Source organism: Tyto alba, unplaced genomic scaffold (assembly GCF_018691265.1).
Source record: "Tyto alba isolate M040663 unplaced genomic scaffold, T.alba_DEE_v4.0 Super-Scaffold_16, whole genome shotgun sequence".
In the NCBI taxonomy this organism is placed as follows: domain Eukaryota; kingdom Metazoa; phylum Chordata; class Aves; order Strigiformes; family Tytonidae; genus Tyto; species Tyto alba.
The window spans coordinates 18,509,447-18,525,428 of record NW_024881278.1 but is presented as its reverse complement, the minus strand read 5'-3'; the positions used below and the strand labels follow the sequence as shown (position 1 = coordinate 18,525,428).

Sequence of the window (15,982 nt, the reverse complement as noted above, 5' to 3'; positions counted from 1 at the left end):
TCTTGTATAGCATATATGATGCTAATTTTTTTCTTATTCGGTACTTAATAGTTTAGCTCCTCCCAAGTATATCATAACTTTCATGTCATATATCTGAGTTCTATCCAAGCAGGATATCTTTCTTCTCACTTTGTAAGTGGAAGTAGATTAACCGTTTATATTTTAATCTTGGGGATTTTCAAGAATCTCCCTGAGATGAGCAAAACTAAGGCAAAGTTAAGTTAAACAAGTGTGTAGTCATTTTGGTCTATTTAAGGACATCCTTAATTAGGCTTGTGGCTTTTTTCTGTTAGACCACAGATGTGGCTTAACTCAAAGTACAGATTACTCACACAAAGGTTAAGGCTACGTGGCTTGTGCTGTCCAGACCACACTTAATAGGATGAGTGGTCTTCCTGCACGGTGGGCAGTTTTGTTTATATAATTATTTGGCTATCTGTTGTGAGCAGAGTGTCCAGAAAGATCCCCAAACACCTGACAAGTATAAGGAATTAGAGTAAATGTACTGAAGAGTGAAGCAGATGCTTAAGTATCTCCAAATGCTGTTTTGGGGTTTGTTTTGTTTTGTTTTGTTTTCTTTTAACAGTAGCATCCCCTTGGACATACTTCCATTCTGGGTTGTGCTATTGGCCTCTATCCAAGCACAGAGCTCAGCTAGATAGTGAGAAAGTTAAAACGTGGTGGCGATGAAAATGAATAGAGAATTTTGGTCTCACCAGTGATATTGGTTGAGAGCCAGTTTTAGATCATTATTAATTTAGATGAGTTTGGGGTTTTGGGTTTTGTCAGGAGTAGGTGAAGGAATGGTTGCTTAATATCCATGTTTTTTTTTCCAGTTCTGTTAAATTCAGTATGTCTGTCACTAAGTGATATTGGTGATAACGTATGTGCACAGCTTGAACAGTTTTGTTATTCAGAAGTTCATTCAGGTTTTTTGTTGTTTTTTTTTTTTTTTTGGTGTATAGTTACAAACAGACAAACCACCCAAAAATCAAAAGTGGCTTTAATAGGAATGAGTAGACACACTTCAAAACTGTTCAGAGGCTATTCCTCACTATATTCTAATAGAGAAAATGTGACATTTCCACCACGGGTAGACAGAGACACCTTGACGTAGATATTTAGGGATGCTACTAGATATGACCCATGGTATTTGATATCCCCATGGGGCTGTCAGGTATGATGCAGAATGTATGGGATATCCAGGCCCACCTGCAGCAGTTGCTGGAGGCCAGGTAGCCTGTGCTGGTAGAAGAGTATCTATTTTTTTTGTGGTGAAGTGTACTGTGTGGAATATTTAGTTGTGTTACCATTACCATATTTCTTGAGAATTTGTCATTGAGACCTGTCTTCCCTGGACTTGTAAGGCAATAGGGTACTGCTTCATAAATACCTAATGAACTGACTAGCTGTTGATGTTCAAAGTACAATGTTGGTAAGTTAGAGTTCATATTCCTTGTGAAATATGACTAACACCTTGCAGTCTAATTTGGATTTTGATGTGGAAGAAGTCAATCCTGGAGCTGGGCTAGGGACTGTATCCTCATTACTAGTGGCATTTCTATTCCCAGAAGGTTAGGAGTGAGCAGCATCACCAGATTAGCAATGCTTATTGTATGGCTGAGTCAGGTGTTATCACTGTGACATGTTTTTCCTATTACTTTTGAAATATTTTGTGTCATTCAGCCTTATGTAAAGTACTTAGTTGTCAATAATTTCTGTGACTAAGAGGCCTCGTCCTTGTGTCACATTGCCCCCAACTATGACAGCTGCAGAGTCTACAGAGCTGTGTGCTGTAATGAGGCAAGAGAATTGGAGAAATGTAAACAATTGTTACAGTAGGTAGGTATGTTAAGATTGGGTTTTTTGAGCAGCATAGGCAACTGGCATTTCAATCACTTTGCATAAGACGTTTTGTGGCTGTCAGCCCCCTGATGAGGAGGAGCTGTTACAAAGTATGATAAAATGTCATACCCTAAGGACCGAAAGAACCTGAACATATACAGAAATGTCCCTATGGATAAAGGAGGAATCAAATTATAAGAGCAAGTTGCTTATGTACACTGGTAGTTAAAACCTGCACATTTGTTTTTCTATAACCTTTTGTGCTTGAGTCCATAACTGTTATGGAATTAAGGGTTTTATTCTGAAGAGATAACATTTTTTTGGAGTGCATTTCAGTTCACACAAAAGCTAGGGGCTGAAAGCAGTAATTTGTGGCATGCATAGTTCACACATCACTGAACTTCTGGTTTCTCATGCTGTGCCAATTACCTCTGTTTTACTACTAATGCATTTCAAATCTGCTTAGAAATAGCACGGCATTTTTCATTTTTTTTATTTTTGTGATTTTAAAGTAAAACTGAAATTGTGCCAAGCAGCATCACAGCTCTGATCTATGGGCACATGAACATGGTGGACTCAGTTCTGTGTTCCACATTACCTAAACTGGAACATGAGCCCATGTCCAAAGGCATATTCAATGATGTTCTTCAGAAGGCTGCATACACTTGCATTCCAAAAGAAATCTAATTAGAATTTAGTCGTCAGATATCCTAACTACTACAGTTTTAAAATTCTGAATAACTTACACGCACAAGAGTTTAAATGTAGCAGCTTGCCCTGTGCAAGACGGGTCCATCACCCGCATGTGGTGAGTTGAGCTGGCAAGGGAATTCTGAGTTTGTCCTAGGGGTTACATAGACTTGCCTTCATCAGAGGCATGGCCAGCTGTTTTTTCATGGGAAAACATGAGAGAACTGGGAACTGAACCTACTAGTAAAAGGAAGGTTAAAAAGCATATGGGGAGACAGTTCAAGATGCTTGTAAATTCCATTAGGTTACCAAGACACAATTTTAAAGCTACCAGTCTGATAACATCCCTTGATGTTATCAAGACCAGCAAGATAACTCGTCTGGAAAATGCTTGTGAAGCTGGTGAGGGGTACAAATGTGGAGGGTAAAATAGGAACCTGTATACTTGCTCTTTGCTCCTCGGGACAGAAAGTGTGCTCCAGAACCTGAGCAGCCTGCCTTTAGTAAAGCTTCAGAGAAGGACAAAGATGCCCTGGGGTGTGCACTGATATTGCTTATCATATTTTTATTACTTGTTTGCTACAAATAAAAATATTGTAGCAGCTGAAATGTTTCAGCATTACAGATTTCATTATTTTCAGATCTGAAGTGCACTGTGTCTGATCCTAATTGCACAATTTAAATACTAATAATCATTCAGCTGGGTGAGTCCTCTGTGTATTACAGATAATAATCCTTGTTTTAGAAAATATACATAATGGGTCTACATTAGTCATCTGTGTAATTCACTGAAGCCGAGACAAATGTAATAAAACGACCCCTGGGTAAAGAGATCTTTTTGTTTTGTTTCTGGAGGGGGAAAGTTTTCCTGAAACCCTGTCACTCCTGGGTGAGCTGATTATTTTTTACTTTCATTATATTCCTGTTTTCCACCGTACTGCAAAGCATGACTAAGCCTGTGGCCACTTTCCTCTGATGGCTTACCCCCTGTATTTCTCTGTGTTAATTTTTTTTTTTTTTTTTTTAATTTATTTCTGTGCTCACCAAGTCTGAGCTTGCTTGCCAATGATTGAAATTCTGGACTGAACAGTACCAATTAGACTAATTTATTTAAGTGGGTTAATTCTTCTGAAATGCTTTGGTGTTATATTTATCAGCAGTCTGTCTTCCCTGTGCTGTACCTTCCAACTATTAAACTGCCTACAAAGCAGAGATTTAAAGAGAAACAATCCATTTTATTTGCAGTTATAATGAGATAATCTCCTCAAAAGGTGCCTCCTTTAATTACCTATATAACTTATTTAATATTATAACAGTCGTTTGATTGAAATACAAGAGCAAAAATAAGAATACCTTATAAATTACAAGGCCATAGTTAACCTCAGACTATTATCTGGGTGGCTAGATTACCTAGACTGGCTCAGTCTACTTCGTGCCATATGTGAGGAAGAATAAAAATAATTTGGGATTCTGTGCCAGCAGCTGCCTTCTTCCCCCTCCTCATCTCTATGGGGCTCATGGGATGCTCCAGCTTTCCTGTTACTGAAACACTGGAATGGTGGAAAGAAATCTTAAGGAGTAAAAATGATGCTGGCGCCTAGTGAAAGTGGATCAGCCTTTGCCCAAAAGTCTGTCAATATATAAGGATATATGAGTTAGAGCACAGGAACTGAGTGGGCAGCAGGGATCTACAGACATCCATGAAATGGTAGCGATGGTACCAACTAGCGCCTTGCAGCCAATCTGCCTGGAGAGCTGTGCATAGCAGGGAAACACCCGCCTCCAGCGGTACGGTCATTGCGCGGCAGCTGTGTGTGGCGGCTGGCAGGCTGCACTGCCCTCGAGTGGGATCGGTAACCGCTCCTGCAGTCCCACTCCACGATTGTCTTCATGCTGCTCGGCAGTATGGCACTTCCACAGAGTCCAGGTGGGAAGCGGACGTGTTGCTGACATGACTGAAACTGTTGCTGTATTGGTGCCACGTTTGAGCAAGTACAGAAAAGAGGGAACACGAGCAGCTGACGTTTTCCTTTTAAAAAGCTTTTCTGTCTAAATTTAGAAAATTCTTTGCCAAGTCTCCCAGGGATCTTTCCAGAGACAATAAAAGTGCTCATAAATAACCCTGCACCCTAGTAACAATACATAACACAGCCTGGATTGCTGGGATTTCAGCATCCCCCTGACCAGCTGGGTACTGTTCAGCTGTCAGGGCTCTGCAGCTTCCCTCTACTGCTGACTGCCTATAATTAAAGAAGAAACTTTTAGCAGAAAATATTTTTATTGTGTTTTTGGAATTGTTGTTAAATCTTACTAGGGTGACACTTCTCGTTTAGTTGCTATCAATAAAAGGGTGAGTCTGTGGCATGAGAAAGCTGACGGCAGCAGCAGCTCTTTGCCAGCCCAAAGCCACATTACTCTGTCACTGGGCTCTTGAGCCTAAACCATGTCTAAGGTCTAAGGTCCTCAGCCCTGTAATTCTTCCTTATGTGTTTCTCTCTTTTTTTTTTTTTTTTTTTTTTTTTGCCACAGGTAGGGGAATTTAGAGCCCATGCTGCAGAGTGGACAGCCAATGTCACCGCAGAGTTCAAAGAAACTCGAAGACGCCTGAGTGTGGAGATCTATGACAAGTTCCAGCGGGCTACGTCTATCAAAAGAAAGCTCTCTGCAGAACTCGCCGTCAACCACAATCAAGACCTGACTCCCTGCAAGAGAACCTTGTCAGTCAACCATCTCACCAGTGAGAAGGACATCTTGCCAGCTCTAACAAAGACAGACAGCATTTACATGAATGGTTTGACACCACACTGTGCAGCAGAAGAGATAGCTGTTATTGAAAACATTAAGTAGCCATGACTTTGGATCCTAGTCCTTGAGAAGCTCTAGGCTTAGACTAGCCACACACCTTTTTTCTCCACCCTGTCAATGATCAATGCTAATAGCATTTTATATGTGTGCATGAGTTCCACAGAAACTACAGTCCAGAGTTAGCATCGCATCTCTTAAGACACAAAGATGAGTGGCACTTCTGTTATCGAAAGATGCTGGAACAAGCAACGTCTTCTGCCTTTATCTGCCCAGACTGTTTTTCACATCTCCTAATGTGCCATATGGCCTCAAGAATGAATCACACTTGTTTATGGTAACAATGTAGCTTTGAGGGATCAGTCCTTAAAATTTCAGGGTCTATCTTACTGAGCCTAGGAATGGACCATTTCTGGACTACAACACACTTGTAAATGGCAAGAAATTCTTATGCAGCCTTTTACCTAAGAAATTTTTGTCAGTGCCTTATCTTTTGAAAAACCAGAACCTCTACAGTTCCTGTACGGTTTTTGTTTGTTTGTTGTTTTGCATGAGAAGTGTATTTCATTTGATGGTGTTTTAAAGGTGTCTGTCGTGAAGATACCAACCAGCATGAATTAATGCCAAAACTCAACAGTCATCCAATGATGTTCTTAGCTCTAAATTTAAAGGCACTGCAGTTTCAGAAGTTGCAAACATGTCCCCCAGAAGCATTTTGTTTTACTCAGGTCCAGCTGATACTTGTTCACACTGACTTGTAGAATTTGCAGACCCACTTTGGGCTTTATTTTTTCAAGCAGTGTTCAGCAGTTGTTTTTCTCTGCGTCAGATGTACCAAAAAAATCTACAGCTTATCTATCACTAAGTTATTTGGTAGATGACAAGAGCAAATAAAAATTACTATTTTTGAGGAGAGGCAGGAGAGGTTTTTAATTACTGTATTCTGATAACCACATCCAGAAAACAATGCAGAAAAATACAGCGATTTTTTAAAGTAAGCGTAAACCTCCTGCCAGATATTTGCTCTATGGAAAGGATTCTTGACTTCCTCTTTAAGTCACACCAGACGCCATATGATATTTCACCCAGGAATCCTGCTGGAGTGCTTTCCTGAATGTCACACTGTACCGTGGCTGCCTGTGCCTGAGATGTGACTAACGTGGGAATGCAATTGAAACTGGTATCACTGTGACTTTCTACATTTCAAATAGAGATGGCTCGGAATATAAGTGCAGGCATGAAGAAGAGCTGATAAATAGCACAATCTGAATACCGATGATTGTTCAGACAGGATAGGCTGAAGAGCAGCAGTTCTAAACCAGACTATGGGTTTTCTTTATTGGTTTTAAGAAAACACATTAACTTCGATTTTGTATTTTCTGTTTTGCTTATAGTTGTACATGAGATTCAGAAGAAATGCAGGATGGAATGGATAATTTTGCATTTTTTTCTTATGTTAGTCTATTGTAACCTGGCTGTACATAAAATGAATAGAACAGGCCTTAAAGAATCATTTAGGCTCCGTGTAAATTAAAGAATGGGACTTTGCTGATTGGGCATGATTCAAGTGGCAAATCTTACAGCATCTCTGACCATTAGATAACATGCAAGACATGAATGTTAATGTTTTTTGGATGCTTCGCTTGTTTTCTAATAAATATAAGTTAATATGTAAATTCAACTGATTCAGTGTAAATATCAGTCAATTAACATTTACAGAAAGTATGCTTTTAAAACTAAGGAAGTTCCATGACACAGCACCACTGAGCAATGCTCTTATAACAAAGACCCTTGTCTCCCCAGCACAGTGTTCTGAATGTCCACATGGCAAGGGTTCATCTTGCCATGTATAAACTGTGAATTGTAATGAAAAATAAAGTTTTTAATTAAAATAACTTTTCTGAATCTCCTGCTTGCTACAACTGGAATGCTAAGAAATAATTTGTGAAGCTGATTTTTGTGCTTTCATTGGTTACAGAGTATACCAGTTTGCCACCTGCTTTAATTTAAGCTGGTTTAGCAGTAAAGGCTTGGCTTGCTCAGCACAGAAACTTATTTATTGATATTAAAAATAATACTCTTTGGTTGCTGTACTTTAAGTTGTGTTTCTTGCTCTTTTGTTTCAAACGCTTGGCAGGCTGCAGTTCTTCCTGTTGTGTGGTACAGAGCTGATGGCAGCTGCTCCGTCTTTGCACCGAGGGAGGTGCGTGGGGCTCTGACCTGCTGTCCTGCCAGTTCTCCTGTGGTTGCTGGTAACCTTCTGCAGAAGTCCGTGAACAGGCTGCTCTAAGGGTAGTAGCCTTTCACGCCAGAGCAGTCATTTCTGCAGTGAATATTTTACAATGGTCTCTTTAATTAGGTCTTGGCCAAGGGAAAGATAGCCTGCAACGGTGTGGTGGTAAGTGGACTGTTTTCTTACATCGCTCCAATCTGATTTGCATGGGATGTATCTCAGTGCCTTTTGGATCTGATTTTCAGAAAGGGACTGGTAATGTTTAATGCTTGGCTTTGACACTCAGAGATGTGGTGTCTTAGGTTAAACCCTTGGATCATACTAATCAGTTTCTTTCCATTTGCCAACCTACAGAACTGAGTTGTCTGTGTGGTTTCTTTCATTTTAAAGACACTTTTGGGCATCTCAGGACCTGCTGAAAAGAGTATATTTTTGAGATCCTGTGACAGTGTTTGAGATATTAGTATGGATATTTGTTAAATCCATTTAGCATTTGCTTACCTTGACTTTGTATATGATTTCTGGAAAAAGAACCCCTGTTAACTTTTATATAAAAGATATTGTTTCTTTTTTTCACTTTCGTAACAGAGCTAAATTATCCTACCTTATCAAACTTGATTTGCCTGTTTGGAACACAGCATTAACAAATAAAATCCTTTATTTGTAAGTTTAATAACTGAAGAAGAAAAGATGCAACAGTCCAGATGGTATAAGTAGGTAGAGTTACCATGATCCAAACGTGTCTAGTACTATTAATGTTATTGGAAAATCTTTTTCTCCCTCTCCACATAAAGTGATAGATCACAGATGCTGAGGATGGCTAAGTGAACTTATCAAACTTGATGAACTTTATAAAAGTTATCCTTTTCATTCCTATAAGAGCAGACTTTTGTATTAAAAACCTCTCTTCCTTGCCTCTGGAAATTTTGCATAGCTCACTTCCAAATACAGAGCTACAGAAGCATGAGTTAGGACTTAATGAAAATCCATTTGTAACCTCCTTTCTCTTACACATATGTGGGGACATTTCCAGACCATTAGGATACTTTCTACTTCAGCAAGTTTGTGAAAATGGTATTTCAGTTTGGTAGACAGTTGTCTTTTGTACTGTCAATCAAATACCATTTAAAAAAAAGAGACATTGACAAAACATTTTGGATGAGACACAAGTTGTAGCACATAAGAATCTGTAAAGGCACATGGACCACCTAACAATTTATTTCTCAGTATTAGAGGAAACATTACATTAATAACGGTGATCCAAAAATCTGTTAGAGAGGTAGCTAGAGGTAATCTGTATTTTTTATTGTTGCCTATGATAATCTTGCCTTTTTTGCATTCTCTGGTGTACTACATCTGTTAAAGCATCTGTGTTGGTCAAAGTCTCAAGTTTTAGATAACCTTGCATGAGAGGCAGGGAGAACGAGTTGCAGAGAATTTGTTCCTCTGCCCCGTTCTTCCTTCACTACCAGGGAAAGAGCTTGCTTTGGCATCCCCTCCATATTTTGTAGCTCCAGGCTGCATGTCCTTCTTTTTCCAGTATTTAGGCAGCCTTGAAGTGCTACTGTCTGAGCTGCAAACATCCTGGAAAGGTCAAACCTGGAAACCTGCTGAATCTCATGAACATCCTAGCTGTGCCTTCCTCTCTTCACCTCTTCCTGAAACTTTTTGAAGAAACAGGAGGAAAGCTGGAGGGTAACATAGAAACCCACAGCAGGGATCACCCTTGAACTGGAATTCACCTTTCTTAGGTCAATAAGCAAACCGTAAGACCAGGATGGCAGATGGGAGTAAAATCTGGTCTGTATGTTTGGAGTTCTTGCTCCTCCAGCATTACTTCTACACCAACAATCTCAATCTCTAAACAGGAATACAACAGGCCCTGTGAAAGAAGAAAGGGAAGGATGCTCTTAATCAACCCTGCACGCACACCACAAGTCTATCTGTATATCTCTATTTCCTGGGAAGGAAATTTTCCTGTCAGGGAAACTAGATATAGTATTGAAATACAGCAGTAATATTTCTAATAAATTGCTGTCGTACAGTTATGTGATGATTACCTTTTCTTTCCTACTTTGCAGTACTGTTTGAAAGGAAAGGATTTTATATATTAAGAGAAATATACATTTTACATTAATTTGTCAGTTAAAGTAATTATTTTGTCATAGAACATGAATAAGATTTTTTTGTTTGTAGATTTAAATGAGCAATGTAAGCTTATTGCAAATAGTGTTCCATTTGGGAAAAATAGAGAAGATGGTGATTGACTGTTATTAGAAATAAAAAGCTGTTGAGCTAAACAGATATTAAAAATGCTGGCTCTTTCATCTGAGCAAGCATTCTCTGCTTTGCTAAATTATTGTTACAGTTGTAAACCCTGTGTTAGAATCAATTGGAATAGGTTTATTAAACTTACAAAACTTGAACATTTCAATTGCAGGCCATTGCTTAGCATGCTTTCACAAGCTTTCAGAGGAATATGTTGAATAAATTTATGAACAGGTACATTACTTACTGCAGAACATCATTTTACCCTTTGTATGTAACAGCTGATACTGTAGCTTATACAGCTTTTTATTCTGCACCTAGATATATTTGTGTCGTCAATATGTATTGACATTGTTGTATCATCTTAAATTGACTTAAAACCCCCACTTTGACTGTTTTTTCATGTAAACTTAGTGATTTGAAAATATAACTCCATTTATAATCAGTATCTTAGAAAACCAATGGACTTCACAACTTTTTATGAATTATAGCAGTCTATCTACACTGGTGATGTAATAAATAATATATTATTTACTGCCTGTTTTAGTTATTTATGAATGTTTAGCTGTTTTTCTAGTCTAATTGCTGTAGACAGATAATTACAGAGAAAGCAACTGATCTCTCTATTGTTTGTAGTTAATACACTGTGACCAGGCTACTCGTATTAGAATCCTTTGTGACAAAAATAGGGATAACACATTGTGTTCTGTCTCCATTGTTACTAATTTTTATTATTTGTAGTATTCATTAAATGCTCTGGGTGCACTTTTTTTTTTTTTTTTTTTTTTTGGAGAATGTCACAAGAGTGTTTAAATAGACATCTTTAGTCTGACTGTGGCAAATGAATGTCCCAGTGAGAAACTCCTTTATTAGAATTTACTTTATTAACTCAGTTGTTAATTCTAGCTAATTCTCAAGACTAATTATATGCAGCCAGATCTTTGTCTTCCAGAGAAAGGTATATAATATGCATAAAATAGAGATTCTGATTGAAATGTATTATTTGTCATTAGTAATAAATATCACTATTCTCCAGAAGATGAAAAACAGCTTGAAATGACTTCTTAAATAGTAGTTTAGTGATAGCTCCTTTCTTTTTTTCCTTGCACTATTAATTTAATCCTTCAAATTAAACAGGGAAGTCTGAGAAGTTTTGCTGAAGAGATACATCTTTCATAGTAAGTGTATTTTAGTCTTGTTTGGCTCAGGGGAAACAGAGACTATCTTTGCTGGATGACTAGAAATATGAATCTATTTGTTGAAGTCCCTCATAGGAGCATGAGAGAATACATTGCTATACTGTTAGTCTGACTTTTATGCCGGTAATAAATCTGTTCCTGTTTTTTGTGGATTTTGCATTTTCTCCAAAGATTATAGTATTCGGTATTCATGCACTCAAACCTGCTAAAGTAGAGTGGCAGAAAGCCGTTCCTGCAGCTTTTTTCCAAGATCATGGTTTTGTCCAAAGTTTCCCTATATTTTCTACCATGCACAAACTTCCTGACAGTTGAGTGGCAAACCCAACAGGGCTATATGAATACTGAAGTTAGTTGTCTGAAGAGGGGCAAATACAGGATGTGCCCATGCAAGGGGTAGAGTGCATCCCTGCAGCAGACAATCCCAGATCCAAGTCCACTGGGTCTGGTGGTAAACACGATAAAGAAAGGTTCTGTTTTAACTAGTACAGCCATACTTAGCCTACCTTCTCTGTATAGAGCATTTAGAATAATTTGTCACCCTTGCTTGTTCTGTAGCAGAAGAGAGAGAATTCTGAAGGTTTAAAGGCACTGTATTGCACGTTTGGACAGAATAATAGCCCAAGACTTGCAGTCTAGGCCCTTCTGAACTACAGAGTGAAAAGTCACTAAGTCTGAATGCTTTTTTAATAGAGAATACCTTGGTGGTTTGTAGCAAAAAGGAGGATAAAAAATTATGCTCCACTGTGAAAAGTGAAAGTGGGAGTAGCATGTCATGTACTATTGTGCGCTTTGTAAAGTGGAGGTGGTACGGGTACAAAGACCTTTTCATTTCTCAGTGTCCTTAGAGACTGTCAGAAGAGAGTCAGTGTAGCCTGCATTATATCAGTGTACTCTTACTCTTTTGCAATGCTTCTGCAAGCTCTGAGTGTGCCCCAGCTATCAATGTATTATACTTTTCTGGGTGCTGGTTGATTAACGATGAAGAGATAGCTTAAAAGGGATGAAACTTTCTCTTGCTTGTACTGCACAGGTGGAGTAAGAAGGGATGGGTTTGGCCTTTGTAGGACAGGAGGAGTCTTTGGGAACAGGCACTCCACAGCTGAATGCTAGATGAAATTATTTTTTTTTCAGTATGAAGCCCTTAAAACATTGCTTTATGTAGAGAAAGTATTTTGAAAAAAAAAAAAAAAATTCTTATTTGCTCTTTTATGGTCAGAGCAGAGGCTGTGGTTTTGTTTTATCACTGCAGTTGCTTGCTGATTTTGACCTCAGCCCGTCTTTTAATGAGCAAGACTTTAGTATAAAATTAGCACTAGAAGTGGTTTCTACTCGTGTAGACTGAAAATATAAGAAAACAGTTCCTTAAAAATTAGTAAAGAGAAAATTCCTCTGAATTCTTGCTGCTGGTTGGTGATCACAGAAATCAGGTTTGGAACTGAAACTGATTTTTATTGTCAGTACAGGAAGATTGCATTTACACATTAGTTTAACCCCAGTCGAGTTGCTCCATACTTATTGTCCTTTAACAGATCCTACTGCTCTAAAAGTAAAGGATTACAACGGAGAATATCTAGAGCCCTTAACTACAGAGCATACCATACACCTTTCCTCCTTTTCATTACAAATCCTGAGCCAGTTACTCAGTACAGAAAAGCAGAATGCAGAAATGCATATCTAGCTAAAAAGATAGGTCAGGATATCTTCCTTTCATTCTTTTTGTTTGTTTCTGTTTATGTCTGTAGGCTATAGTTAAATGACTTTATACATTTTAATGTGTTTGTTTTTTTTTTTTTTGTGGCATTTTGCATAACAAATGTAACTCACTGAAGCAAATTTGTACTGTATACCCCTGATGTGCACATTTCTGGTCCTATTAGAAATTAATAAAACAATCTCCAGTGCATGTGTAAACAGTTATTTATGAAAAAACATACATGAGAAACTGCAAAGATGGACTAAGCAGCTGAATTGTTTTCAGAATTTATGGCATATTAATTGGGAAAACACTATATGTTGCTGTGGAGATTGTGATGACATGATATATGAGGAGGACAACATGATCATGTGCAGACCTCCATGGGTTGCCATTTCCTGCGGTGCCAAAGATAGCTGTTGGAATTGCATGCAACCAAAATAAAACTCTTTTCTTATCTCTTCCAGCTTGCCTGCCTGTCAGTTTGGTAATTTTGCAGCAAAAAGCTCTTTGAAGCCAGTTAGAAGAATAGAAAGACAGGGGGTACTGACCTGAAAGGATCTGGGGGCAGCTGTGGAGATTACATCAAGTTCTTGAGTGTGTTTTTCTCCACCTGTGCTATTTGGGAGCTCTGTGAGGGATGTAGCTTGACAATTGAAGTGCTATCTCATCACTGCAGATATACAGATTGGGTTTGAAACTGCCTGTGAGCCTCCACTAAATCTTATCCTGAATTACACAAACTAAAAATGAATTAAAAGAAGCAATGGAAATTCTTGGGACAGTAATTACCTCAGCATCTTTCGATGATCAGTCTGTCTTTGAGCTATATCTGAAGCAAATGACCCTTAATGCAAGTCCACAGCATTACAAATCAGGGTACCCTGAAGTCAGGTCCTTTATACCTGACTTTGTATTCCTCCAACATCCTACAGAGGATGACCCAAGCCATAACTAAAAATCATTAGCCTGAAAAATCATTACAAACAAAATCAGTCCAGCAGTTCCAACACTCCCTGGAAGGGTTCAAGGCCAGGCTGGACAGGGCAGCCTGCTCTAGTGGAGGGTGTCCCTGCTCATGGCAAGGGGGCTGGAACTAGATGATCTCTATGGTCCCTTCCAACCCAAACCATTCTATGATTCAGCAGAATTCCTTCTTTCCTCAATTCTTCTCCAGCAACATCCCACCAGCATGATGTTGCCATTTTTGATTTTTTTTTTTTTTTTAATTTTACATTTGTTGTGTTGTACACCATTTAGAGAAGACCTTGACAGTTAGTTTTATGTACTTTATTCCAGTTTGTGGCTGATTCAGAAAGCAGCAACTAGAACCTCTTTAGGTAACAACTGCATTTAGGATGTCTCTGTAAAAAGAAAAAAAAAATTAAACACCTAACAGAAAGCATTCTGGAATTGCATTTTGCGTTCTTCTTACTGCTGCAGGTTAGTGCCAGCACATACTTCCCTTCATGCTTGAGATAATCTCTCTACAACTATTTTATCTAATTTTCTTTAATCACTCTAAGAAATTATCTTCTGCTGCAATAAAAAGGCAGAGTACTATTTGGCTACTGTCGTGCTCAGAGTAAATTTGTTGTGGTCACTCATTTTGTTTCCATTTTGATGAATTCCCCCATGTCTGTCTTGTATTCTTGTACCTTCTCTTGTCCTGGGATTGTAACCTTTGGAGACAAGGACCATCTATTTGCACTCTGCTGTACAATCAGCTATATACAGTAAGGTTCTCTGTTCATGGCTTGTTGGTATTTTAATAATGCAGATTCAGTGTGATCAAACAGTTGCATCTTTTCACCAGGTTGGATACCAGAATGCCTAATTTCTTTCTTGTGGCAAGCAAAATGAGTTGTCTTGAATACCCCAATCCTGTAGACTACCAGGAACTTCTTGCACTCCGTCATTATCTTGGCCACTAACAGTTCGTTTATCACCTTGGATATCTAGTGAAATTCAGGGTGATTCTGAAGAAAGGAAAAAATGTGCACAGAAGAAATCTTTTTGAATTAGGATGGTAAAAAAATTACTGTATGTTTGTGGAATTAGGATGATACTTTAATTCTTAACTAATGCAGTTTACTGTGAATGCTTTGTGGCTATGTAATAAATGAATAGGATCACTGTAGTGGAAAGTATAGGAACCACAGATAATATGTTAATTTCGTTTGTCATGTTTATTTGAGAGGACTCTAAGCATCTGTCAGGTCACTGTAATGACAGGCATGTAAAATCAAAGCCAGCACTTGGAGTCTGGCCTTCTCCACAGTAACACAACTGCTGGCTTACTGAAACTTCATAGTGTTAGGGTGGAAAGCAGTACTCATTACATGACCCAGTTCTTCTAAAAAAAATAGGCAGCTCATAGAGTGCAGACTCTTGGAAAGTCTATGAAGGGGAATAGACTTTGGACATACACTTTAAGCTGGGATAATGGTTACCTACATATTCTCTTTCATGGGTGATGACAGCAATTATTAATTTACTAAAAGCTATGCTGCCAAATTACAGTAAAACACTAGATGTGAACCTGCTTTGATAAATGAGGTAGCCAAATTGCTGAAGTACTTCAGAGGTGCTACTCATTAAAAATCCAAGTCCATTGGCAGGTACATGAAATGAAAAATATACTAGAGAAAATATAAAAGGAAAGCTTTGCTTTGAGTACTGCTACCAAAAATCAAAACCTCGAGAGGCAGAGTCCTGTTTTTTATGTCAAATAAACTGTTGCTAAAGGAAACATAAATAACTCTGCTTTCTATAAGAAGCCTATTAGAGGGATGTCTTTCCATCTGGGCAGATTATCAGGCCACAGACTCATCTCTGTATCTCTTTGACTAACTCTGTCCCTCAGTCTCCTTCTGAAGGAGGGTAAAAGAGAATCATTTCTACCCAAATGAACTGAAGAGTTGGACAAGAAAACAAGAATACATTTGTGGAGATAATTTCAATGCTGTGTGCCTCTAGGGTTCTAAAGCTTGGACAAAGTGTGTTGTTAAAATGCCCTTCCAACAATTTTTTTTTTACCATGTTCTTGAAATTATGCTTTTGTCTTGTTTGTAAATAGGGGCAACAACAAAAAAGTGTCTTTTCTTCCAGTTTCTTCTCATGTGCTTGTGCAGTTGAACCTCTCACATAAATATCACAACTGCTTCTGCTCCAATAACCCACAGGGTAACATTGTTTTTAGAAAAAATTGGGAGAGTAAGGACACAGCAGGAAAGGGTTTGCTTTAAATCA

General features: G+C 38.4%; 1 protein-coding gene across 3 annotated transcripts in view; it reads left to right on the top strand.

The window, feature by feature from the left end:
- KCNK2 (potassium two pore domain channel subfamily K member 2) overlaps nucleotides 1–7,232 on the top strand; it is a 106,859-nt gene extending 99,627 nt beyond the window's left edge. For all 3 annotated transcript variants that reach the window (XM_032989539.2, XM_042789854.1, XM_042789855.1), the window contains exon 8: nucleotides 5,065–7,232. In XM_032989539.2, coding sequence (XP_032845430.1) covers nucleotides 5,065–5,382 — 318 coding nt within the window. In that variant the 3' untranslated portion in view covers nucleotides 5,383–7,232. The remainder of the gene's footprint in view (nucleotides 1–5,064) is intronic.
- The last annotated feature ends 8,750 nt before the right edge of the window (nucleotides 7,233–15,982 follow it).